A 27,265-nucleotide genomic window follows, 5' to 3' on the forward strand; every position below is an offset into this window, starting at 1 on the left:
GATATAATCAAAAAAACCTGTTTCATCTGAGGGCACGTCCTTTTTGAAAGGAAATGCACTCTAACTAAGATGGTTCTGTAGAAATACCAATGGCAAGTCGTTTCCAGGGACAATTCAGAATCACCTTCCAAATTTATTTTAAGCTTCTGTCAGCAGCAAAGACAGCAAGATGGAGGATAACAATGTGGGTGTTTCAGCCATGCAAGATAAACCGCAGCCTTCTTCATTTTGATCATTGAGCATATTTTGAATCTAACATAGATTTGAATCAGACATTAGGAAGTTCAGGAAGTGAAACTAAAGTATTGAACTTGAATGTCACTATTGCACCTTAAGAACTAAACTAATACAAATTGTGCTTTCATCACAACTTCTAATCTGAACTTCAGAAATTTTATATATGCAATTTCTTTCATATGAGCTGCAATGCTGAAAATTTCTTTTCCTGTATTACCTAAGGAGCTCTAGGGATGATAAATTAAAGATATATCCACTCCTTTCCATTTGAAAGCTTATTCAGGAGAGTTCTAAACACTTTAGTTCATATAATTTAAGTTCAATAATTTATGAATATTTATTTTATCTTCCCAGCAGGTTATAATGCAATCATTACCTGATTTTATAATATCATTTTAATCTGCCATTCCTGTAGGATTTAGCTAAAACTTGATTGAGGTTTGACAGTGTAAGAATAGCCAACTACGAGCACTATTTCAAGTTCAACCCATTCAAAATGAGAGACATAAATAGAAGAAATAAAACTTTAGAACAGTCATAAATAATAAATGCTAGTGGGAATACTTTAGTATTACCCTCAATGCTGTATGAGGATTTATTATTTCCATTTACAGATCTAGCCAACAGTAATGTTAAAACGATATTTTACATGCTACTTTCAATTTATCCCCCCTTTCTTCTTCATATAAAATGTGACAGAGGTAGCTGATTGCAATAACAGATTAGTAGCAGCTTGCCACTTTGTTTCAGTTATGCTGCTGCTTTCCACTGAACTAGAAAAAGCACTCCTGCTTTTGAATTATATCTGTTACTTGAGGCAGTGCCATAAATGTCCAGATGCTTCCCTTCTTTGTAATTTCAATGTCTACAAGTGTTTAAGTTTTTCTACTGAAAACTATTGCCACTCAAAACTTCAGCAAAACATAAATGTATTGTTTAGCTACTTAAACTTCAAACAACCTAGCATGATGTGAATTATCTTTCATTCATTGTACAAGGTGAAAGCAAATTCTACAGGCTTCCTTTGAACAAGGACAGTATGCAAGGAAGTAAGAATGCTAAGTGAACACTCTCCTCCACTCTGTGTCTTGGCAAGTGGTTAATCTAAGTTACTCTAATGTTCCACTGTGATTTTTTTTCCCTGCTTGTAATCTAATGCACCCAGTTGAAACTATCAGAAATGTCAGTTCAAACTGATAGAAATGTGGGGGGGGTTCTGCAGCATTTTACATGCTCACAAATTACATCCTCAGTTCCCTCACATCTGTTTTTCTACAAACCCAATCCTGACCTGACATATGCCAATGAGAGTTTTGACTTCAGTCTTTAGTGGTGGCTTAACGCTGCTGTGCAGATACCACCTCATGAAAGAATTAAACCCCCACTCCTTCTGCCCATATATAAACCTTTCCTCACTGTATCAGCAGGGCAACCTTGAAGTATCTTAATCCATACACTAAAGAAGAGAAGAAACTGTGCTCAACAGGACAGGGCAAACTCCAAATATTCCATTTTCCCAGCACTGACATGTTACATGAAAGATGTCAAGCAGATGACACTAAAAGATTCTACAACATCACCAAGTATACAGAGGTAACAGGAACTCAGGCCACCACCTGAGCCCCACACACTTTCAGTCTGTCAGAAAGGAAACTGTAGACAAACAGAATTATACCTTCAAAGACCAGATAAATACTACAAGATTTCTCATTCATGTTTCTAGGAATCTTGTCTGGATGCAAATCACCTTGTGATTGCATCAAGAACTGAGATATGTCCCAACAAATGACAAGATCTGCTCGCCAGACAGTAGCTGCCCCAGGACAAGGTGGTAGGAGACCCTCTGGAATGTGCAACAAAGATAAGATCATCTCTACCCATCAAGACTGTAGCTACCCCGGAAAGGGAGGGATGGTGAAAAGACTTATGGACTATACAATAGATAACCACCTGTCCTGATAAGCTACCTATGTGTATTGGTGTATGGAGAGGTAAAAGGCAAAGGAGGGGGCGAGACCACAGGACGATGCCGTGCCCTAAGTTTTCCGTGCTGTAAGAGAGAACTCCACCGAAGACATCACACTCTGGAAACATCACTGGACAATACAAGCTGAAAAGGACTTGGACTTTGGAAACTCTCTCCCTCCCTTCCTTCAACAGAAGATGGTAATATAATCCCTTTCCTGCTCTCCTCTGTCTCTATTTGTCTGTCTCTCTTCCTCTCTCTTTCTCCCTTTTCTCCCTTCATTTTTGTTTACTTTATCCTTTAATCAATAGCCTGGCTTTTGATACTTGGCCTCGTTTGTGCCTTAATTTCACAACACGGGAACTTTTTAAAAAATAACTAATAAGTCTCTCTCTCCTCCTCTAGACCAAGACAACATTTTTCATGAAAATACAAGCCATATTTTCAATTAAATTTACAAACTGGCATCTCTAATCAGTCCTACTAAGCTTCAGCAAGTATATGTGTATGCTTGCTCTCCTCTAGAAAATCACAATGTGCTTGCAGATTGTTCTGTGCCCTCATTCCTTGGAATACATAAAAGTCGTGCAGCATCTAGAAAGGTAAGGAAGAATCAATCTTCATCTATCTACAACATGCCTCAGAGGAAAAACAACAACAACAAAAACTCAAAACTCACAAGCAAGTAAAAACTGGCCTTTCATTGGAACAACAGTAATAAATAAATAAACAAATTTCCTCCATTTACATCTCTGTCCATAATTATGTTCAGAGATAAAACCCTTCTTTTGAAAGCTGTGAAGGATGAACTAACCACTTAGGCTGCTACGACAATACCTTTATATCTACTATCAGTTTTGAAGTGATTTCTTCCCTGCCCAATCTTCAATTATTCATGTCTGAGTAAAACCACTGTCTCTCTGAAGTGGTCTATCCTGATAACCTCACTGATTCTTTCAAAATGACAAAAAAACATAGAAATAAGCTCTTCAACTACCAGTATCCACTGACAGGAAACATAGAATCTGAGTAGATAAATCAATAGCTGTTGCAATGATAAATTTAAAGAGGCAGGTTCCAAACATTTTTCTTAACCTTTCAAAAATCTCAATACTGTGAAATTATATGTAATGGTAAAATATAACTTATACCATGCCTGACATACATTTCCTGACTTGACGCTCACTAAATCACAAATTAATATAGGGATTTACCTATGGCAGTGCTGTGCATTCCCAGACCCAACCCTAAACTGTGGAATTAAGGTGCAAAATAGAATCAACAAATTTAAACCAGGTTTTCTAGTTTCCAAATACCAAAGTATGCACTTAGGAAAGAATTTCAGAAAAGCCTGTACACTTAGCAGGGATAGATACCAAACCAAACAGATAGGAAATGTTAAAGACCAAAAAATTTTTTTTTTTTTAAATTCAAACCCTTTCTCTTGAGTTTAACCACAAACTTGCAGCAAATGCATGGACAAAGGGACCAGAGTCCCATCTCTCCTCGGCTCTTGTATTTAGTTATCCCTTTGCATATAAACAACTGATATATAGTTTTCTTTTAAATTATGGCAGGAAAATGAAAAGAGGATGCTCTTTCATACAGCAGCTTAAACACCTGCTACAGAAGTCTTTCAGCAAGCTAGAGAGAATTTAAGCTTGTGCCCTTTGAAATGACTCTTAGCAACAGGCTAGAGCAAAGACTGAAACCTGGCCAATGAAACTGAACCAGTCTGTAGAAATGAACTGGAGATACACGGAGTTAGAGATAGTGAACATGCAAGGTCACAAAAAACACAAATAAGGTCCACTTCTGGGAAGCAAGACTGCTCCTTCAGGGACAATTTATGCTAACATTTTTAACCTCCTTCACTTCTGCATGCTTGTCCATCATACACAACTTTGAAGAACATCCAGGTCTTCAAACCTGGAGAACAGGAGAACCCATGAATAAAGAAGGTCAGCCTGAGATGAAACCATCCATAAAACACAACAGACTCCCAGAAATATTCTAATTAATTAGCTTTCATTCAGGGCAGACAGGGAGGATATACAAACAACTTAAGTGTGTAAATTTTGTTCCTTTTATAAAGTTTCTTATTTCATACTGAATTATGTCTTAAGGAAAGAACTAATTACTTAGTAATGGTTTTATAATGGTTCTAATAATCAATGAAATAAAGCAAAAGGATCAAAAAATCATAAATTGAATGTTATTGGGCAGGACCATTTCTGACACTTAGATAAATTGGAATGGTGTTTGCACATATATAAGTTTCCATTATAAACATTTGATTATGCTCCATCCCATCCTGATGGAAAACAATCAGACCTCAGTTATGCTTTCAGCACCACCATGCAATACTGAATAGAATCATGGAAGGAGACCTCTGAAAATCTAGTCCGACCCCACTGCTAACACAGGCATGCATGTGACAACCCTAATTACTTCCAGGAATTTCATTGCTACTAGGAACCTCATGAGGTTCCACAAGGCCAAGTGCAAGATCCTGCACCTGGGTTGCGACAATCCTCATTACCAACATAGGCTGGGGGAGGATGTGATAGAGAGCAGCTCTGCAGAAAAGGACTTGGAGTACTGGTGAACGAAAAGCTGGATACGAGCCAACAATGCATGCTCACAGCCTCTTAAGAAGCCAAATTGCATCTTGGACTGCACCAAAGAATTGTAGCCAGCAGATCAAAAGAAGTGGTTCTGCCACTCTACACTGCTCTGGTGACACCTAACCTGGGCTCCAGGGCCCTCAACACAGGAAGGACACGGACCTGAAGACGAAGGCCCAGAGGAGGGCCACAAAAGTCACAGGAGCACCTCTCCTCTGAAGAAAGGCTGAGAGAGTTGGGTTGTTCAGCCTGGAGAGAAGGAGGCTCTGGGGAGACCTCACAGCAGCTTTCCAGTATCTGAATGAGGCCTACAAGAAAGCTGGGGAAGGACTATTTACAATGGCATGTAAGCGATAGAACAAGGGACAATGTTTTTAAACTAGAGAAGGAGAGATTTAGATTGGGCATTAGGAAGAAGTTCTTTACTATGAGGGTGGTGGAAAACTGGAACGGGTTGCCCAGAGAGGTGGTGGAGGCCCCTGGAGACCTTCAGGGTCAGGCTAACGGGGCTCTGAGCAACCTGATCTAGTTGGGGGTATCCCTGCTTACTGCAAGGGGGCTGGACTAGGTGACCAACCCAGTGCATTCTATGATTCTAATATAAATCAGTATCATATACTGCATAAAACGCTAGTCTGCCCAATAGGTATCCCTGGATTCCAGGCTTTCCAGTTGCTAGCACCTGGATATGAGCCGTCAAGAACACAGCCCCACTCCAGATGCTGGTACAGCCCATCTCACACAGATTGAGAGAGCAGACTGGAACTCCAGTAGCCAACCCTGCTGTGACAAGCACAGCTGGTCAAGACTCACAGGGTCCTGCAGTAGCCAACCTGTTGCCTTCTCACCCCTGAAGGCAAACACTCATACCCAGCTGCTATGCCACCTCACCCACTGCTTCTCCATCTGGTTCTTCACTAGTACTCACATGCTCACCCAGACTCATTACAGCTGCTGACATCACAGATGCACAGGCCCCTGGGCCTACAGTCCCACACCAGGCACTGGCATTTGGTTTCACTCTCTCTGATCTCTGTGGCTGCTAACTCTCAGCACACAGACCCTTCAGCACATGGTCCCAGCCCAGCCACCAGCACCCAGACCTTCACTCACTCCATGTGCTAGTTCCACAAACAAATAGGCCTCCACCCTGGGGTCTGACTTAGGTTGCTGACACTCAAGCCCCCATACACACACACAAAGACCTACAGAACAGACGTTCTTCAACTAGAAAAGAGAAGGGGAATTTTATAAGATAGGATAGGACAGCACTGGTGAGGAGTAGGGCATGGCCAGGCAAGCATATCACCTATTTACACAGCCTTTTTATCTGCATATCACTTTATTTCCCCATAAGAAGTCCTGTGCAATCCCAAAATATTATTCTGCTACATTATGGTATGTCCCATACCCCAGGCAGTGTTTCCCCTCACTTGAAAAGGGTTCCATGACTGGACAGAAGGGCTGAGGCTCTCCTGGGACAGGCTGCTCCTCCCTCTGAGTCCCTAATCTGGGCTCCTGTCTGCCTTTGGGACACTGTGCTCCCATGGCTTTGTGGAGACAGGCCTCTGATGGACTCACAGCTTCAGTGATGGGTCTGGGAACAGCTGTGCAAGGTCTGATTTGGGATTCCCCACCTGCCACTGCTTCTCTGAACTCTTCCAGGGTTGTGCAAACAAGCTTTTATCACACAACTAAACTGTTCACACCTAAATATTTTATGACAGTCAGAGAACTGAACCAAATTCCAGACAGGCCAAAGTCAGTAATCCAAGAGTGGCAAAAAATGGTTACTGAAGCAAAAGTGTAAGAACTCAAAGAGAAACTAAGGGCTAATTTTTGGTATTTCTTGTTATTCTTCTCTGTAATTTACCTAATTCTACTATACTTTTTGGAGATGGAAGGACAGCAACAGCACACAACATTCAAAATGGATCCTGGCATAATTCATATGGTAGCATACTATTTCAATTTTCCACTGTTGTTCTTCAAAAAATCCTCAACTTTCAGGTTATAGCTTTGATTTCTCCAAAGAAGTTAGCTGGTATTTTCACTTTTGTCATGTTTCAATGTTGGGTGTGCAGATATCAAAGCTCCAAAGACGTGAATAGACCTTAAAAACCCTGAAGTGCCTGACCAGAGCTCTCCACCTGCACCTTCTTCCATAGGCCCAGAAGCTCCACTTCAGTGTGGCTGGGGTTGCCAGTGTTTCCATGAGCTATGTTGTAGCTGAGTCCGCCTCTGCTCTTGCCTCCTGGATGGACATTTCACCTAAGCTGTAGGCAGCTCATTGACTGGATGTATCCTGTAGCTTTTCTCTGGCCCAGTCTCATGGACGGACCTGCAAAACCTTGCCCATGCCTCATCTCCACCTCTGTCTCTGGCACCATCTCCTTCTAGAGTAGAACAGATTATTTCAGTTGGAAGGTACCTACAACAGTCGTCTGGTGCAGCTGCCTGACCAGCTCAGGGCTGACCAAAAGCTGAAGCATGTTGTTACTGCCATTGTCCAAGTGTTTCTTAAGCACTGACAGGCTTGGGCCATCAACCCTTGGTGAAGCTTGTCTAAGGGCTTGACCACCCTCTCAATAAGGAAATGCTTCCTAATGCCCAGTCTAAATCTTCCCTGAAGCAGCTTTGAACCATTTCCATGTGTTCAGTCACTGGATCTCAGGGAAAAGCAATCAGCGTCTCCTCAGGGAGTTGTAGAGAGCAATGAAGTCACCCTTCAGTCTCATTTTCTCCAAACTAGACAAGCCCAAAGTCATAGGACATTACTTCTAGCACTTTCCATCAACTTTGTTGCCTATCTTTGGACGCACTGTAAGACGTTCATGTTTTTCTTAAATGGTGGGGCTCAGAACTGCACGCAGCAGTAAAGGTGAGGCCTCACCAACACTGAATACAGAGGAACAGTCACCTATTTTGAGCAGCTGATTACACTACATTTGGTGCACTCCAGGACAGACTTTGACCTCTTGGCTGCCAGGGAACACTGACATTCATACTGAGCCTACTGTCAACCAGTAACCCCAAATCCCTTTCTGCTGGGCTCTGCTTGGCACTACTCTGGTCCCAACTGTACAATCTGGCATTTCAGCTTGTTACATTTCATCCAATTAATTATTGCCAAATGATCCAATCTATCTAGATACTTCGCTAAGGCCTCATGTCCCTCAAGAGCCAACAGCACCTCCCAATTTTCTATCATCAGCAAACTTGCTAATGGTGCAACTTAACTCCTGCATCCGTATTTCTGATAAATTTCTTGAACAGAACTGGCCCTAGAATTGAACCCTGAGGAGCACCACTGATGACTGCCACCTGTCAGATGTACCCATTCACTACAACCCTTTGAGTTCTGTCCTTCAGCCAGTTCACCCAGAATGTCATGAATTCTTCATACAGTTGCCCCTGGCTGCCCCTGACCCTAGTTCATCACTTATCAGGCCTGATTCTGTTGATGACCTTGTCACTAGCACCCAGCTCTGTTCATCCTGTGAAAGCGCTACAGAGCTGCTCCCCTCAAGGAGGCCACAGTCTGTGGTGGGGTCATCCTCGACCCCCTAGCTCTCCATCCTCTAGGAGCATCAGCCTTCACTGAGCCTGACAGCAGAAGATTGTGCTTTAGGGTCTATAACAACTTCTTCATTTTTTTCCTGATGCATAAGCAACATCCTTGGACTTTGCTCTAGTTAACAAAAGCATGAAGCAAAATTTCAACAACAAAACCAAATAAAGAGCACCCAAACCAGACAAAACAAAATATATAGAACCTATCAAAGCAAACAAAGAAAATCACTGCACAAAAAAAGGAAACAAAAAGAACTTAGCAAATATTAGTCATGTTGTTTAATATATTACCATCAGACACTTGGATAACTTTATGAGTGTTATATAAAAATTTGTGTAGAATTACAGCATTAAACTTCACTGGGTACATATATTTCCTCCAACATTTTACAAGTACACACAACTTTTTATTTAAAAAAAATACTACTAATAATAAACAACTGAGAAACGAAACAGTATCCTGAAAAGGAAGCCAAAGGAAATAATGCATTTTGGAATGCACTGTTCCAAAATGCCACTGTGATTCCTTGCAGCTAAATCAAATGTACATTCTCTTTAGCCATTCTATACCACAGACGTTTGAATTGTAGAAAAGTAAATGTTGGTTACTGGTTAACCCAAAGTAATTAGGTTAAAGAGGTGACTGAATGTGAGAAATAGTTATAAAACTGATCAGCCTAACCATTCATTCTTGTGACATAACTGGAGTTTATAAATATAAACCAAAATTAAATTTTCATGGGTCACAGTTTGACTAACACTACAGTCTAATTTTAAACATCTGGATTTAGCACTACGATTTATCACGGGTTTCACAAATGTGTTTTAGAAAGTCTTACTGAAGTTTTATTTTGAATTTACACTAATGTAAATTTACACATCATCTGTACCATGCTAACTCCTACCTGAATGATATGGTGGGTCCTCCTGTAGATCAATGGGTTCAAACAGAACTGTATTGACCTAAACCTGGCATTGGTATTTCCTGAATAATTCATATAAAATCATCTTCAACCTCCCTTTCTACTACAGACTGTTTTCATTAAAGTTTACACTGAAATATTTAAAGCCCCAACTTTACATGCACCAAAATAAAAACACAGATAAAACACTAGAGTGTTTTAGATCAGAGTAATTACAAAAGAAATTAAGTAAAATCATTAACCATCACCTAAATTGTGAGACACAACAGTATTTGTTCCCTGGCTGTCACCATTAGGGTGACAGTCATTGACTTCTGAAAGTCATTCCCAATGAAATGACAAAAGGTAAGTAATTTTGAAGATACACACTGTGTATTGCTTGGATTAAATTTGCATCTCAAGTGTGATACACCTTTTCTCCTGTTACGGCATTGTCTTCTCAAATGCATAGAAAAAGCTATTAGATAAACACAAGCTGTAAAAACACATGAGCCACAAGAATCCTTGTGTCTCCACTGCACTTGTGAGTTATGACTGCCTTCTTGTGGTTTCACAGACTTCACTCTTACCACTTCTAAAACTAATCTCAACTGAGGTCTTATTCTACTTAGCACAAGTTTATACAAATCTGTAAAAGAATCCAGATGAAATAAATTTCTCTTCACTCAGCTATAGGAGGAATTAAATACACTGCCACTAGTTTGAAGATACTGAAACCAAATACGTAATCTCACACCAAGGCATATAGTTCAGGCCAAATCCTGCACACATTTTGCGAGGTTAAGTAATTCAGTTGAAGTGCAGAAACTAATCTAATAGCATTAATATGGGAAGCAAAAATAGCTTGTTCATTATTTATTTGCAGCCTCCATCTCAAAACCCCCACTCTTCTAAAATGTCTTTTTTGTCATGTCAAATTAGGTATGATATACAAATGAAATCATGAGACAATTAAAAGCATATGCAGGTTCAAAGATGTGACAGAAATGTAGACCACTGGGAAATTAACACTGAAAACAAAAAATATACTCTAAAAATGCAGTGTTTACTTATGCAAAATACAATATCAATGTAGACAGACATAACCTACTTTAGCATACTTGAAAAAAAACACAACCGATTCACCAAAAAAAAGTAATATTCCTGACTTCAGAAATGCATGCATGCTGCTTTTATTATTTGCCTTTATAACTGAAAATTATAGTTCATGTGTATAGTCCATAAGGAGCATTTGCTTGTGCTCATCTGCACTGCCTACCAGCTGGTCATTCCAGAACAGCTACAAAACACCAGGGTGTCTCCACACTGGGAAGTCACAGGAACCAAAGGAACACATCTGCTGAGTGAAACTGGTGTTGATGGACCTGCTGACTGCAGGGAGGTTGGACTAGATGACCTTTGGAGGTCCCTTCCAGCCTGGTCCATTCTATGATTCTATGTCACACTCCACATATACCAACTACCCCTTTTCCTTCAACTAGTTCTGGTCTGGTCCTAGGAACACAATGCCCATTAATGGGCTAAAACAATGCTCAGGAAACTCACTTCAAAAGCGAACTCTGATCCACATTAAAACAGTAATGTGTAGATTTTCCTTAGACACTTCTAAAATTTCCCAAAAAGACGCAACTGTAGTATTTCAGTGCTTCCTGCTAGACTAGATTTTCCTCAGAAGCCATACTGTTTCAGCACCATTCAAGGCATCATTGCTTTCTGGACTTGCAAAATGATGAAGGGTCAGGTATCTCACATCCTTAAGAAAAATAAAATAAAAAATACTACGAACCACACATTTTAAATTTGTTTTAAATGCCCATTAGATGTAGTCTAACTATAAACTAAACAAACATAGGATACTGCAAGCAGGCTGCATTGTCATGGAGTTATTTCTGACTGCAAAACTGCTTAAATGCATTGTATGATATACTGGTCATGTGGTGTTTTATTGTATCTTCTCCTACTCTGTTCCAGTATTCTAGGACATCATTAGATACTACACTTGTATCTTTGGCAAGAGTATGTATACACATCTGCCCTTAAAATTTAACAGCTCTTCAGGATCCTTGATGTTATAACTTAGTATCATGCACACTCAAATTTTATGCTCTCTTGTACTTAACATACTAATTATTTCTAATTTAATTTCATAAAATTCATATGATACAATTTCAGGGATTCATTTCCTTTCTCTTTGGCATGTGTTATTAGTTTACAAGATTCTAAATATTTCAAGTAATAGTAGCAGCCATATCCACCTCAAGCTGATGGATATATGTATTTTCATTTTCCTTTTGTCATGGTTCAGGCCCAGCCTGCAGCTGAGCCCCACACAGCTGCTCACACAACTGCATCCCCCCCACCACTCCCTGGTGCAATGTGACTGAGAACTGGGAGAAAAAAGCAAAACCCCACAGGTTGAGGTTAGGAAAGTACAACAGAACAGCACAAAGCCCAGCTCAGCTCACAACCACTTCCATGCCACAATCACCTGCTCAAAGCACCTGTGCTTGCCCCAGCCTGCCCTTCTCTTATATAGTGGGTATGATGTCAGCATGGTATCAAAAACCCTAACTGGCTGGTTCAGCTGGCTGTCTTGGCTGTGGCCCCTCTCAGCTTCTTATGAAGGGGGAAAAAGAAAAAGAACCAAAAAACCCAGAACTTCTAATCCTGCCTTAGCCAGACCCAGGACATCTTTAAAGGGGGAGAAGAAAATTCCATGCAGTATCTTTCTTGACAGAAAACATTTGTAATACCCTCTATCTTATTGCAGTTGTTTTACTATTACAAAGTTTCTCCTGTTTGATCTGTGAAATGCAACAAGCTCAGTAAACATCAAGGTCAGTATTGAGCAACAAGCTCAATAAACACCATTCCCAAAATAAATACTTTGTTCCTTAAATATTGTAAAATCATGAAGAAAAGTGTAATCTCAGCAGTAAAATCAGCACAAATAATGATGATACAGATGAAATATGCAGACTATAATTTTACAATAATTATACACTGGTACTTCCATAGACTCATTCATATTTATAAAGTTTTCTATACAAAAATCCTATTTTAGAAGGACTATTGAAATGAATAGCAGAGCTCTTTAAAGTAATAAGCATCAAAATGAACACAGTCCTTGGAGTACTAACAGTTGTTTAAAAGAATCTTTGGATTTTTTTTCTTTTTTCCACAGAAGACCAGGCTCAGTAAGTGCACCCCTCAGACCTGGGATTTCCTAGAAACATTTAGAAAACGGTTCTGTGGCCATTCATGAATTAAAGAACTATCCACATTAAAATGACTCTTGAACTCATAAGCAGAACAGTCTATCTTCAAGCTGAAGGAAAAAACAACACAATATTGTTAACATACACTCCAAAAGCTCTAATTCAAAGAACCATATGTCAGCCACACAAAAATAGCTTTCACCACAAGAGTTATAGCAGCATTTCAGGAAGAAGTCTTATTTCTCAGACATATTTTAATTGCTATAGTCTTTCCATACATCTGCTTTCATCATAGACAGACAAGATGTAATGGGTACAGTTTAATCAGCCCACAACTTTACTAAAGGACAATTCAACAAATCATACCATGCAAATTAACACTCTCCTTTCCCTTGCTCCTATTGGTCTAGCCCTTAGCCTCTCCCTGCCCAGCACAGCTCTCACTTCTGCAGAAAGCCACAGTACAGTCACATTAAGCCAATAAAAACTGGTGGATGCCAGTTGCACACTGTTCAAATACTACATATAACATCACATTAACAAATGTCCTCCTCCTAATGCTATCTTGTAACAAAGAGGAAGTCATGACCCCCTTCTCCTTCCCAGCTCTGTGCTGCTCTCTTTGCCCTACTCCCAGACCTGTAAATCCCATTCATATTTGTCTGCAGAACACATTTTTATTCCTATCCTATTTTAACGAATGGCAACAGCTACCGGAACAGCAAAGGCTGCAATGACATTGCGTTGACATTAGATGAAAACCAGGCATCAAGTGAAGGAGCACATAGAAGGATGGGTGAGTCTTTTCCTCTCCACTTGAAATTTAACATGCCTGCTAACCTGATCCTAGCCGGGATCCTTTGGTCCTGCATCTCTGATAGTGTATTCCTGAGAGATGAGCCAGCCTTTTTAAGCAGGTTACAGTTTTTGCAGGAGCTTTTTCAAGTTTGTCAAGAGCTGTGTAACACAAGAAACATATTATACCGGACAATTGTTGTTACCAGTCTTCTAGACCACCCTGCAACCAACTAGAGACTGGGAAAGGAAATCAATGTAAAATTCTGGTACATGAAAAAGATATAACATACTAAAACTACTTATACAGTTTGAGCTACAGGGATATTAATTGCATCTTTCCACAGCAACAAAATCTATGCTGCCTCATCATAGTGTCAAAAAACTTATCACAAATATAAAAGCCTTTCATGTGCCAGCTTTTTAGAATACACTCTGATAGCTAGCTAATGAAGACATACCATAAAAAGAAAATAAATCTCTTTTCAAGGCAGGGTTGAAGCATTGTTGTTAACACATCTGGTTATCAGGGATATAGCTGTTTTGCAGAGCAATCATTTCCTGACAGGTTCTTTATGTTTCAGATTTTTCTGCTATCAGGTGAAAGAGTTAAAAATTTAGACATGTTAATTTACACTGAAGTTATTGAAAGTCCTGTAATGTGAGCAATGTCAAAGCTCAGCCTAAGTCCCTACCCTAGCCACAGTATTTTGAAGCCTCCAGTTAATGTAAACACTTCGATATAGAATTTTCATATGCTTCCACTGCAAGAATCACACCAGTTCTGAAGCCTAGCATTTTCTTGTATATCTTTGATATAAACTGACAGCCACAAAAGGAAAACATTATAATATATATCCTTAAGCACATACAATGTGGACAACTGAAGTTAATACCAGTTGTCAATATCCTGTATTATCAGCAGGGTTTTTCCAGGAAAATTTTCCATTCCTTTAAGTCATCCATTTCTTCAGAACTAAAAAATACTTTAGTTATTCCATCTTTGAAAATCTCAAGATAGTGGTGGCATGCTCCAGGAATTCTATCCCAATTATATTTCTTGCCATTTTAACAGCCTTCTCACCTGTGTAAAGCAATTAAGAAAGACAGTGAAGTGAAATGGGTTGTGGTACTACAAATATGTTGATAATATTCAAGTTTCTTTTTCATTGGACTGAGGAGCTCTGCTTTATTTGCTTTCTCAGTGGGAAGATCATGGATGAGAACAACTTGACTGAGGCTCGATCTGTACCAGATGGATCTACTAGGTATGAGTAACCGTCTTAGGGGCATGAAAACTTGACATCTGCTTCTATTATTAAGAGGATAAGCCATGCCTGTTGATGAAATTTACAGGGATGCTTTGGAATCCCTGAGGGCACCTGGATACAAAAAGTAACAATCAGTAACTGGGCAATATCTCATTAAAAAAACCCCAAACAATTCAATATGTATTTAGCATCTTTAGCATGAATTCAGCTAACTTTCAAAGTTACTCCACATTGCTGCTCTTTTAATCTACTTAACGGAAGGTTTTGAACACCATAAGAAGGCTTGGAATAATTATAATTTGCTGTTGTGCATTTATCACCACTGTAATTACAGCCCTGGTGTTGTCCACTGCTCAAATGTATATGTATGGTTCTATGATTAAACCCAATATTTCACAAGATGAGCTACTATGCTGCATGAGTAGCAGCAAATGCATTCCTACTCCCATGGCCAGTTAGGATCCATTGGATAGAAAATGTGTGAACTTCACAAAAAGCCTACTACATTTCACACTGTTTATTCTATTTTTTTAACTCAAGAAAAAAACACAACAAGAAGCTGCTAGCTGCAAAAGTCTACATCACCTTTCCTTGTTTATTCTGACAAACACATCCCATAGCTGCAACTAAGTACTACATGAAAAGGGACACACACCTCATTAATTGGATGATTTTTACCCCTTTCTGTCAGTTTGACTAACCCCAAGTGTTCCTTCCACCTACTGCAGATCCAGAATAATGCTTGGCCAATTTATGATCTCTCAGTTCAGAGTTGCATAGAAAGAAATCACAAAACAGAAGAAAGCCTCAAGCACTCCTAGTTCCAATTCCCTTCCCAAAACTGCCAGATATGAATCAAATGGCAACATATTATACAGTCTTTGTGACCTAAAAAATGGGGTCAGGTAATAATGTGATCCATTATTGTCTCTCTGCAGTTACATAGTACTGAGATTTCACTCTTTTCGAAAGAGCTTTAATCATCACTTAATTGGAAAGGAAAAAATAAAGGGCAGCAAACTAAAACTGAAAGAGATGCCCTGTTCTGTTAGCTACTGCATAGGAACATAAATTTGGGGTGGGGTGGCGGGGCGGGAGAATAAAATTTTAAATTGACAATCACTATATTATGACACATTATTATAGTATCACCCCTTCCTCATTGTTCAACTATTTGTTGCCTCATGTACCTGTTCATCCATGTATTAAAATACAACAAAACCCAAAGTCTTCCAGAAAGTGAGGTTAAGAAATTAATTTAAAATCTCTAGGTCCAAAAATGCCCTGAGGCCTGACTGGAATGTTCCAATAGTACACGGAAATTATTAAATTATTTAAAAGTATTATCAGTTAACTACAAGTGCTATATAGGTCTATAGCCTAAATCACAAGATGAGAAACCATTTTCATGTATGTGAACTGTGATTACTTGAGTTATTTTCTTTTATATAAGCTAATGTGAAGATAACTCCTGTAAAACGTAATCCATAAGAAAAAAGAGAATAGAAAATAGAACTAGGCTTATAAATTCTTACAATAATGGCAAGGAAGGTTTGCACTAGATTACGTGAGGACATTATTCTCACCCAGTCTTCAGCATGGACCTCAGCCTCTGACTCTCTGGACAGAATACATTTCTTTTAAAGCAATCTTCTTATTTCCCTCTTATTATCTTATTACAGGATCCACAGCAGCTGGACTGCAACACTCACAGGCAGAAAAAAACAGAGTCTTCCCTACCTCAGATTTTCAGTTTGAGTGTGAGCACTTGAGAAATTACAGTGACAGCAAACATCTGACTGGAAAGACAACATCCTTGTATTGCATGGCGCCCAGCATACTGCCTGGGCAGGTCACTTCACTTTCTCTACTGTATGGGAATAAAACATACGTTCAACTCTTATCATGTGACCAAACTTTGTATGTGCAAGTCATTAAATCTAGCACTTCTGAAAACACAGAGAACACATGCCTAAGAAGATTCAAAGATTTTCCTGGAATTACTATGTAATTCAGAATACATGCAAATAAATCATAATATTGAGTCAAGAGAGGAGGCTGCCATCACCAGAATACATTTCTGCTTGAAAACTCTCCAGAGAGTAAGTTGATAATGTTTGGCAAGCAAGAATTGTTCAGAGAGACAAAGTATTCTGTTGCTTTGTTCCTCTTTTCTCACAATCCATCAATATGATTAAAGTCTTTAGGAAAGACGAAGTGAGGAGCAAGCTGCCACTACTAGGACACACTCAGCCCATAAACTGCCTCCAAACTCCTAAGTTACTTATCAAAAATAAATTAACGAAAAAAGAATTTTTAAAATAAGCTATCCACAGGTCAGTAGCATTACCTGGACAGGCTGCACACTTGAGTACCCCCAGTCTAGAACAAATGTAGTATTTATTTGCCTACATTGATATACATGACAGGACCACAAACTAGCTTGAACTTTTTGGTGAATTTTCTTGGACGTTTTGTCTGTAATTGGTCTTTCCAATGAAGACAAAAGGATTTTCAAACTACACTTTTACTAAACTACAAACAAAAAAATCTTTTTAAATCAATCAGAACTCCATGAAGTACAGAAATAAAAAAATATTGACAAACAACTCTTCCTATACTCATTATGTCTGTTCTGATTCCAGCCTTAGTTTCAACTAATTTTGTCACAGTAAAATCAAAAGTGCTCTCTACTCCTAGACAATTTCTCTTCCCAGCATTGTGTGCCTGCTGGAGGTCACTATCTCCACCTTTTTCCTTTCCGAGTCTCCCTCTCTCTTTGCTTCTCCTGCAAGTTCTGGAGCCATGGTTTCCTTACCTCAGCAACCTCAGCTGCTAACCAGAGGAGTTAACCTTTTCAAGCTTAATTCAAGTCACTTCTATTTTAAAGGACCATAATGTAATGTACACACCAAAACAAACAAACAAACAAACAAACAAACAAAAAACCACAAACCCACAGCAGAACATGCAGCGTCCATAAAGATATAAGCCTCAGGAGCTGTAATTTTTTTGTTTTTTCTGGTGAAAGATGAAGGTATATTCCTCTATCACACTTTTACACAAGTTTGATGTCACACCTATTTGATAGTCTACAGACACATTGGTGAAAATATGGTTTACAGAGTCAATGAAAATTTGATAAAAACTTTGGGCTGCAAGTCTGAAAATATCTGATACTCTTTCTGGTGGACAGAAATGAATCTGTGATTCTTTTTAATCAGAGATGAAAGGAACAACAGTCTACTTTCAAGTTTAAAGGGTCCACTTACCTTTCAACACCCCCAGGTCTCCATCTTCATGTCCTGTGATCTCTTGGATATTAAAAGACTAAAACAGAGATACAACTAGAATTGGGATACCAAGTTCACAGCACCCTTCTTTGCTGACAACCTTCTTTGTTGACAAAGGCTGCATGGTCCTAGTATTCATACATGGACCTGATCCAGCGGAAATCAACAGAAGGCTTTCATGGACTTCAAAGGTTTTTGAAATATAAGGCCTTATAAGCCTCAGCTGTGGGAAAGGTCAAAAATGAAGATTCTTGGTGTAAACTCCTAGGCAAGTGCTTTTTTGGTGTAATGTTTACAGTCACTAGGAACTAAATTCTTAATATCAATATGAATGTGTCTTTCTTCTGAAACATATTCTTGATAGTTGGTCATTAATCGTATCTCTGATTTTTAAAAATACAGAAGATAGATAACAGCACTTTCTGTTTACAGAAGTTTGTTATGTAATCAAATCCAGATGATCCAGAAAGCTAAAATTCACATAGATTGCCAGTGGAGATGTAGACCAGCTTGCAAATAATAATCTCCATTTGCAGATACACATAAATTCAGCACTCACACTTAAAAGTTTACCCTTTGCAAAATGACAAATGTTGAGCATCTGGGAAATCAATCTGTTTTTTGAGTTGTCTCAGAAATGCACTGGGATTGTCTTTTTCCTTATAGGACATTTACTAAACCAAATACATTTAAATACATTCCAAGCACTAGTTAATCACAGACACAACCCATATGCAGACAATAAATAATGTTTTAATAACAGTTTTAATTATGAACACTACCTAACTTATAACCTTGCACGCTCTGTAGTAAGTGGATTTACATTCAAATGGGAAAAAAAATATTTACATTTTAGTATTCCCAGTGTGTTTCTTTCAAAAGTTTTCTAATGCTTTTCAAAAGCAACATCTCCTCCCTCCCCTCCCAAACACACCCCTATGACCTTAAAACTATGCTTTGCCAACACTTTCTATACATAAAACATTGTCTGCCTCAAAACACATGAGTAACATTCCTCTTAGTTTTATTGCATTTGGTATCAGGCACATTTACCACATTAAAAGCAATTTTACTTCTATGAACAAGAAAAAGCGTAATTTTTTTTTTCCTAAGATGTGAGCATCCACATGTAAAACACCAGAAAAGCATCCTGGCAACTCTTATTGTTCAATACAGTTGCTCACCATTTGCCTATTTTTTCATACAGTTCACCTGATTTGTATTTAAAGCTCACACTGGAGGCACAGCCAAACATAACCAATTAGGGAAGCAATGGTTTTTTGTTTTAAATCCCAAATCTGAACTATCAAAGCCACTAGAAAACAGTGATCAGGCTCTGTAACAACTGCACTCACAACAACCATGCAAGACTTCACTAATGCCAAAGAGATTTGCATTTGGTTGTAAGAAAGTGAACATAACTCTCACTGACATCAGGGAGGTTCATACCAGACCAGGGTAGAACTTCAAAGGTTAACTGTATCTTAATCCCACAATATGGTGGGCAATCTTCCCACTGAATGAAACCATCGTTATTCAGATTGAACATTTCGTCTTCATGTTTTTGCATAAGATGATATTAGAAGATTGGTGCAACTTTTGTTTACAACAGCAGATCTCAATAATAAGACCACATCGAATGTCAGTATAATTATTTGGATTACATGCCATACGAACAATAAAGGCAGAATAATGGTCAGGAATTTTAACCCGTTTTGAGAAAAATAAAGTCATGGCAAATGTTTAAATTTGTCTGTAGAAAGAAATTAACAGCATTGTGCTTTATAAGACATATGAAAGTCAGAATTATTTAACACAAGGACTATTTCTAGAGAGGAGAAGTGTATTGAAATTGCAACACAAGCAGATGGCACACATTTCCTAAGTAGTAACATGTAGAAAAGATTTTGAACATGTTCCAAAATAACTAAACAAACTTGGTGCCTGGGCAACCTATCTACAGCAACTGAAACTTCCTGGGAACAGCACACTACATATCCACCATATCTCATTAGAAAAGTATAGCATACTTTTTCAAAAGATTTCATGAGAAGTAATTTACTGCTTTTAGATTATTTAAGACAGTTAAAATAATGAATGGTTTCTTCATGATCTCCATCTTCTCCATAGCAGAGCACAGAGGCATGTGCATCCTAGACTTTCAGCCTGGCCTACTGCTTTCCTATCCAGAATAAAATGTTGATTTTCACAGGTGCAATCACTTTGGAGTAACATAAAAATTGAAGGTATATTTGCTGGCATTAAGACAACTAACTGCCTAAATCGTGGGTAAAATCTGGTATTGGGTATCTAGAGGCAATCGCCTACACACTATTTGCTGGCAGATATAATATCTGGGGACCTTTTATTATTTGCTTAAAAGAATTGCCTGGTTTTCCTCAATAACTTCATTTGTCCTGACAGGCAGCAATCCATCTATAGCAGTGGAAGCAGTCTCCTATCATCATATAGTTATCAGTCCCTCAATATAATAAACTTTTAAGGCCCTTATTATTCCTTCTCACAGCTGTTAAACATTATGTAACATCTAGATCTATTAGCTTAAAAAGTATTTTCCCATCCTTTCTAAATCCATTTTGAGTTAGCTTTAGCTAACTTTGCTAATTCCCAAGTATTAATTCTTAGACATTACTATTATATTTATACTAAGCAACAATTAAGAGGGGATATCTGTCAATAATTTCTCTTCATACACCACAAAACGTACTTATCACTTGAGGGATACCTATGCTGTATCAAAAATTTCAACTGAATCACCCACTACTCTGTTATTTTAGGTATGAATAGAGAACCCTTATGTGACCAAACTCATCCACACTGAGGCTGGTATATTTTTAAACAGCTGTCATGGACCAAATTGAACTTGCTGCTGTTATTCACACCATGCCACAGTCATGCCAGCTTCAAAAAGTGAAAGTGCAAACTGGAGCAAAGTATTATGGGGCTTGAAGTACAGATTGCAACATGGGAGGGCTCCTGTTCCAATTGCTTCTTCAAGGGTCCTGGATTCTTTGGGTGTGTCTTTTTCCACTGGAATTGCAGCAGGACAAGGGGGGATGGGGACGTAGTTCTCCAGCTTGGGCTTTTAGCTCACTTGCTTCTATCTGCTGCTGCTTTGCGCTGTGCTTTTTCTGCAAATAGGCTAAGGTAATTAGGCATTTTGTGCTATGGTTATCTGATTTTTGCTCAGTAAACTCTATTCTTATCTCACTTATTTTTTTCTCAATCCTTAGTTTCTGTGTGTTACTTTTCCCTTACTTCTGTGTTGGGAAAACAGCCAGGTTGACCCACTGGTTCAGTTTGACTCGTATTGCTCTGATTCAAACCATCACAACAGTACCAATCTTAATGAGTTTAAGCAATCTCTCATGAGCCTATTCAAGCAGCAATGACAATTCTGTGTTACAACACATGTACACATCCCAATGTACCTGGATTTCCTTCTTAAAAATAAAGGAATGGACTTATTAAGATTCAATTTGCCACTGAAGACTACCCCAAAAAAAAACCCCAACAACAACTTAAACTACAGTGAGATATACCAATACCTACAAATACTGGTGGGGTGGGGGAAGGGAGAAATCTGATTTTGTTCAGCACTTTGTTTTTAATGCACAGATAATCACCAATTTTTACATGTAAACTAATGTAAGGGAATGTAAATAGTGAAAATTAATTTAGAAGTGAGTATCAACGTTATATCCTTAAAATGTAACTACTTCTAGTCACTCCTCCACATGTGCAGTGCTACATCTAGCATTAGACTCTCCATTACACAGAGAGACATGGACTTAGTGGAACAAGTCCAGCAAAAGGATTGTAGTATCTCTCAGATCAGAAAAGGCCAAATGAACTGGGAGTGTTCAACCTGAAATAAAAAAAGCTCAAGGGGTACTCATCAATGTTTTTTAATCTGATGGGCGGGATTAAATAACACAAAACCAGACTGTTCTCAGTAGTGTCCAGTAATAGGACAAGAGACAATAGACAAAAACTGAAGCCCAGGAAATTGTCTGACTATAAGAAAAGATGGGGTTTTTTTCTACTGTGAGGGCAGCTGAACATTGGAAATAGGTTGCCAAGAGGCACTGTCCAGTCTCAACTACTCTGTCAGTCTTTGAGTATGTGGCTCTGGCCTTCCTCTGTTCCTCTGTCTCCATACCACAAACAGCCAGTCAGTTTGGCAACTAGTCACAAATCCCTGCTACTTCCATTTTTACATTCTGTGACATGTTCTATCACCCTCTCATTTTCTGACCTAGTAAACAGGATTGATACCTCTTCTACCTCGCCAAACTTGTCAAGATTAGTAAGAAGGTGAGAAGCCCAGTTCGGTAAGCAGGAAGATATTTGAGAGGCCTGTAACTGATGGTAACTGAGTAAAAAGATCCAGGAGTTCACAGATCCCAGTAAACAATGTTTGCTTTCTATGACATTTTTATGCTGTACCTTTTTTTAGTCTAGGTGTTTTCACTGGTGTTCAATCTCTTTTTCACAAAGAAAACTTTTAATCGTGCTGTTTTCTGAACATGACTCAGGTAGCTGACAGTAGAGGTTAAAAGTCAAACTGTGTTTGCACTGAACTTGAAAACAGAATGCTAAAAGTCACTGCCACTCCTGCTGCCCCAAGATAGAAGGAGTTCATCCACAACTAGTATCACAGATGGGAAAGGCTACACCCACAGACAGCAATGTAAGGAATTTAGTCTCATTCCACTAAAACAGGCAAGTTATACAGAAAAGCTCTAGCTAAACTAATCTGTATATTTAAGCCTCTTTGCCAGACAGCTATATGAGGTCCCTGTTTATAGCTATACTCTTCAGGAATACAAAAGCTTGTTCAGTGATTGTGAGTTCATCTTCCTGAGTTCCACTCACTGTACCAGGTTACTGTGAAATGGAATTCACAAATAAACTTTGGGTACATCAAAAGACAATTCATAACATTTTTCTGTGCATCAATTAAAACACTGAATAGTGAAGTGCCTTAATTAAGAAAATGTTGAGGGAACGAATGTATGTGAAGACATCTTTCTGCTTTAGAACCTTGTTCTATACGGGACCTTCTTCCACACGGGATTCATACTTTCATGGAGCCCAGCACCTTAGCTCTTCCTTTCATTCCAGATTAGAGTAGGAATCACCCTTATCATCTTAGAAGTACCACTAGCTAACACAGAGGCATGCTCTTTTAGACAACAGCCCAACAGGTACAGCACTCATGATAATATATAGGACTATCAGGTTCAAAAATGCCTCTTCTCCACTGTAGGCAGGCCACTTGACTGCTCTTGGTTGCAGAAGAACACTCTTGCCATTGTCCTCTGTTCAGGTTGCCAGAAACAAAGCATAGCAGTAGTACCTCTGCTCTACTTGCCAGTGTACTGACCCAGGAGCATGGACGGGTTCCAGTGAATGCTCCAAATACTCCCTTAAACATGTTATGCAACTGTCATTGTAAAACCTTTGTCTCAACAACCAAAATAGCTAAGAGTACTCTAAGCATTAGGCTAGAGAGATACCCTACTCTTTCTGGTCACAGGTTAATAAATGCTTCATTCAATGCTGTCCAGCAGCCCAAGTTACATAGTTAGGATAAAAATGCTTTTTCCCACCTGCAAAAAGTCCAAAGGAAGCTAAAGCTCCATGCTGCACATGCTCCCAGAAGAGATATGCTGGCATCCCTTCATTTACAGGTGAAATATGTGAATTCTGTGGATGCGTATGCAGTTAATATGCTGTTACATAAAAAAAGAAAACACTATGTCCCAATTCTGCTTACATTTTCCGTTTGCTTTTTTTTTTTTATAAAAAACTTTGTAACAGCATGTTCTGAGTGAGATTTCTTGGCCTGTAGACAGGCTATAGATACATAAAATCTACGTATTTTATTGGGTTCTAAGATCCATGTGGTGCAATAACTCTCATATTGACCCCACAGTCCTTTGGTGTAATCTCTACTTAGAATTCCTCAACACTCTCCAAACTGAAAAACTCCCCTGGACATGGGAATTTTATAGCAAAAAAGCCTCTGTGCTTCTTCAAGAGGCATTCTAAATATCAAAGATTTAAGTGATTAATTGCTCTTCTAGCCCACATCAGTAATCTTGGGGAGGGAGAGGAAGATAAATTATTCAACCTGTGCATCAGTTAAAATAATTTCCTACTGATAATGCTCCTTCTCCTTTAAAATAGGTTTAGAACAACTCTTTTGACCATTTTACAAATAGGGATGGTAAGGAAAACTGGATGAAAATTCAGTGTGGGGGGGAAAAAGAATGAAAACACCTTTTGTCAGCATTTCTGAGATCTAAAAAATATTGGTTAGCAGGGAGACAGCAGGTACTGAATTAAACCCATTTTCTGTTCTTATTGTCTAATTCCCTCTAAAAGGTTATTTGCGCCACAGAGGCCTATAAATGCTTGTCTCCCCGGCCCCCACCTCTGAGGCTGTATCTAATTCAGGGCTGGAAAGCAAGTGGGTCTTTCAATTCTTGTCCTAGCTGGAAGACACTAGAGTTCCTTCCTGCTCCAGTTGGGACCTGCTAGTGTTTAGTTTGCTTCAAAGGTCGAATCAGATTACAAGATAAGTGGTTCATCTCTGAAATGAAAAGAGCTCCAGGAACTGCTACCAGTTGAAATGAAAAGGGGGAACGGAGGGCTTAGAAGAAGAGAGGGGAATGAAAGTAACGTCGTATCCTTCAGCCCGCGTGGAATGATATCGCTCAGACCAGCATGTCCTACAGTCCGCTGTGTGTTACCAGTCTCCTGTGAGAACATCGGATGCCTGCGTACCCTAAAACTCTCCTCCTTTCTCTCATTAAAAGACAACGGAAAGCTTAATTTTTATAAACGAGAGCACTTTATCTTTCAAACATTATAATCATTTCAGGTCTAGCAGGAGTTTAGTCCATGGTAATTTATATAAATTACCCTGTGCTTTAGCAGGTTGGGGTTAAAACTCCAAGATTTTCAAGTGATTATAAAAAAAAAAAAAAAAAAAAAAAAACAAAAACCAGCCAGTTATCAAGTCCTAACTGAATAATTTGCAGCTTATTTCACTCTGGCTAATTAAAACGTAATCACTATTGTTTGGCAATGCGCATTCTGTCAGCAGTTTTACGTCGGAAGACATCTTGCCGAAAAAACACACACATAAAAAAAAAAAAAAAAAAAAAGGACATTTCACCGGGAGTTGTCTTGATTTAAACCGCCTCTTTAGCCACTGAAACTGGAAAGCAAGTAAGTTACAACCGCTTAACAGAGCCATAAAAAAAATACTAATCCCTCTCCCAGATAATGAACTATTTTTATGGGTACCCTCCGCCGAGAGCGGAACAGACCGCGGCCCGCCGCAGAGAAAGCCTCGCGCTGGGCGGCCCCACCCACTGCATGAGGGCAGCTCGCGGGGCCGCGGCCGCTAGCGGGGCCGCAGGCAGGGCATCCCCGCTCGCCCCGCGCATCCTTGGTCTCACTAGCTCAAATCCAGTTACGGGCACCAAACACCTCCTGCTGCCGTTGAAGCGAACACATTAACATAATTCATATCCTTTTACACCGAAAACTTCTTTTTAAATCGAGTTTTCCTTCAGTATCTCTCCCACCTGCCCTTTTGTGCCAACACTTCAGGCTCGAACGCTTCTTTCACCCAAAACATCTGCCCGACTGGTTCCGGTTTCTAACGGACAAGAAAGGAGAGCCGCAAGAGAGCGGCGCGCTCCCCGCTCGGTGCGCTGCAGTAATATGCCATCCCGAAAGGTGGAGGTGTCTCCCGTCCCACCGGGTTGGTCAGTCCATTCTGAAAGGAGCCTAGGGGCTAGGGAGAGACAAGGGCTGGCAGTTCGGGAGGACTTTTCTCATTTGGATGGAGTCGACACGGTTTCCTACAACATCCTTCACAATGTAGAACAGGTGGGAAGGACTGGCAGATACCCGCTGCTGTTACACCATCTCCAGCACTACTTCCAGCACAGTCCTTTTAGGGGGCTCACTCCCCCCCATCTAATTTTATACCCCGCAGGTGTCTTGCCACTTCAAGCCCATTCCCCACCACTTTTAGCCACAGATGTGCCCTTCTGTTTCAGAATAGCGTTACCCCTTACCCTCACCTTCCAAGAGGTCAGAGCCAAGTGTTACAAGTTCCGGACCACGGCTTTTAAAAAATAAGCTTAAACTTTCCCACCAGGCTAGAGAAGCGAACCACCTGCGGGCGGCAGGGCGCAACGACTTGCCCGACCCGCAGGCATGCGGAGCATCGCCTCAGCACCATCCGCCGCTCGGAAGCACAAGCGCACCCGTGGCCCGGGAGCATGGTGCTGAGGACGCTCTGTCCGCCCCACAGCCTCAGACATCACCGGAGGCGGCAGCTAGGGCATGTCCCACCGTGCCACACTCAGCGGTAGGGCGCACCGAGAACCTGCGAGGAGCCGGAGCAGACTCAGCCCCGCCACGCAGCCGGGCCGGCGAGCAGCTGACAGGCGTGTGGTGAGGCGCGGCGTGCTGGGAGCCCCAAAGTCCGTCGCCTCCTCCCGGCGACCAGCCAAGCGTGGAGGCCGGCCGGCACCCACACACACCGGCGGGTGTAGGCGCTGCCGCGATGCCGTGCCCACCTGTGCCCACCTCGCGGCACGACTCGCCACCCCCTGGGGAAACTCCCCAAGTTTGCTAAGAAGCGTTTCGGCCCCGTCCGACCTTTCCGCGCCACCCTGCGTCCATTCCGCCGGTGCCAAGGGATGGCCACCCGCTGACCGGGCCAGGCGACGGCAGCGGGACGGCAAGGGGACGGCGGCGGGGCGCCCCTGCGCGGCGCCATGCCCCTACCTGGAAATGCTTGAAGAAGGCGGAGATGCGGGTTATCTGGAGGCTGAGGCACCTGGAGGTGCATCTGGCAGTGGAGAAAGCCTCGTCCTGCTTTCGGGCAGCAGAAGTGGCGACGCCAGCCCCCGGCCCCGCGGAGCTGCCGCAGGCGGCTGTTACCCAGAGGAGCAGGGCGAGCGACGCGCCGAGCACCCTCCGCACCATCGCTCTGCGGGAGAGGAGGGCAGAGGGGCAACCGGGCGCTGCAGGAGACAGCAGGCGCCGGGCTAAGCTCCCGCTTGCCGGGCTAGTGCCGGGCTGTGCTGGGGACAGACACCTCCGCGCCGCAGAAACTACACAAGAAAAGTTCAATCATTCAACTCCCCTCACCCCCACCCTCCTCCCGCCCGCCCCGGCCCATAGCCCTCCCCCGCCCGGCAGCGGGCGGGCCGAGGCTGACAGCGGCCGCGCCATTGGCTGCGCCGAGAGCCAGCGGCGGGGCGGGCGGGCAGTGTGGCCGGGGGCAGGTCGGCGCGGCGGGCCAC

The 27,265-nt window shown here is 40.8% G+C and overlaps 1 protein-coding gene across 1 annotated transcript in view; it reads right to left on the bottom strand.

The window, feature by feature from the left end:
* The window catches only part of ANOS1 (anosmin 1), a 139,980-nt gene extending 113,035 nt beyond the window's left edge, over window positions 1-26,945 (bottom strand). The window contains exon 1 of the mRNA XM_054387342.1: window positions 26,745-26,945. Coding sequence (XP_054243317.1) covers window positions 26,745-26,945 — 201 coding nt within the window. The remainder of the gene's footprint in view (window positions 1-26,744) is intronic.
* Between the last annotated feature and the right edge of the window lie 320 nt (window positions 26,946-27,265).

This window comes from Indicator indicator, chromosome 1 (genome assembly GCF_027791375.1).
Source record: "Indicator indicator isolate 239-I01 chromosome 1, UM_Iind_1.1, whole genome shotgun sequence".
Lineage (NCBI taxonomy): Eukaryota > Metazoa > Chordata > Aves > Piciformes > Indicatoridae > Indicator > Indicator indicator.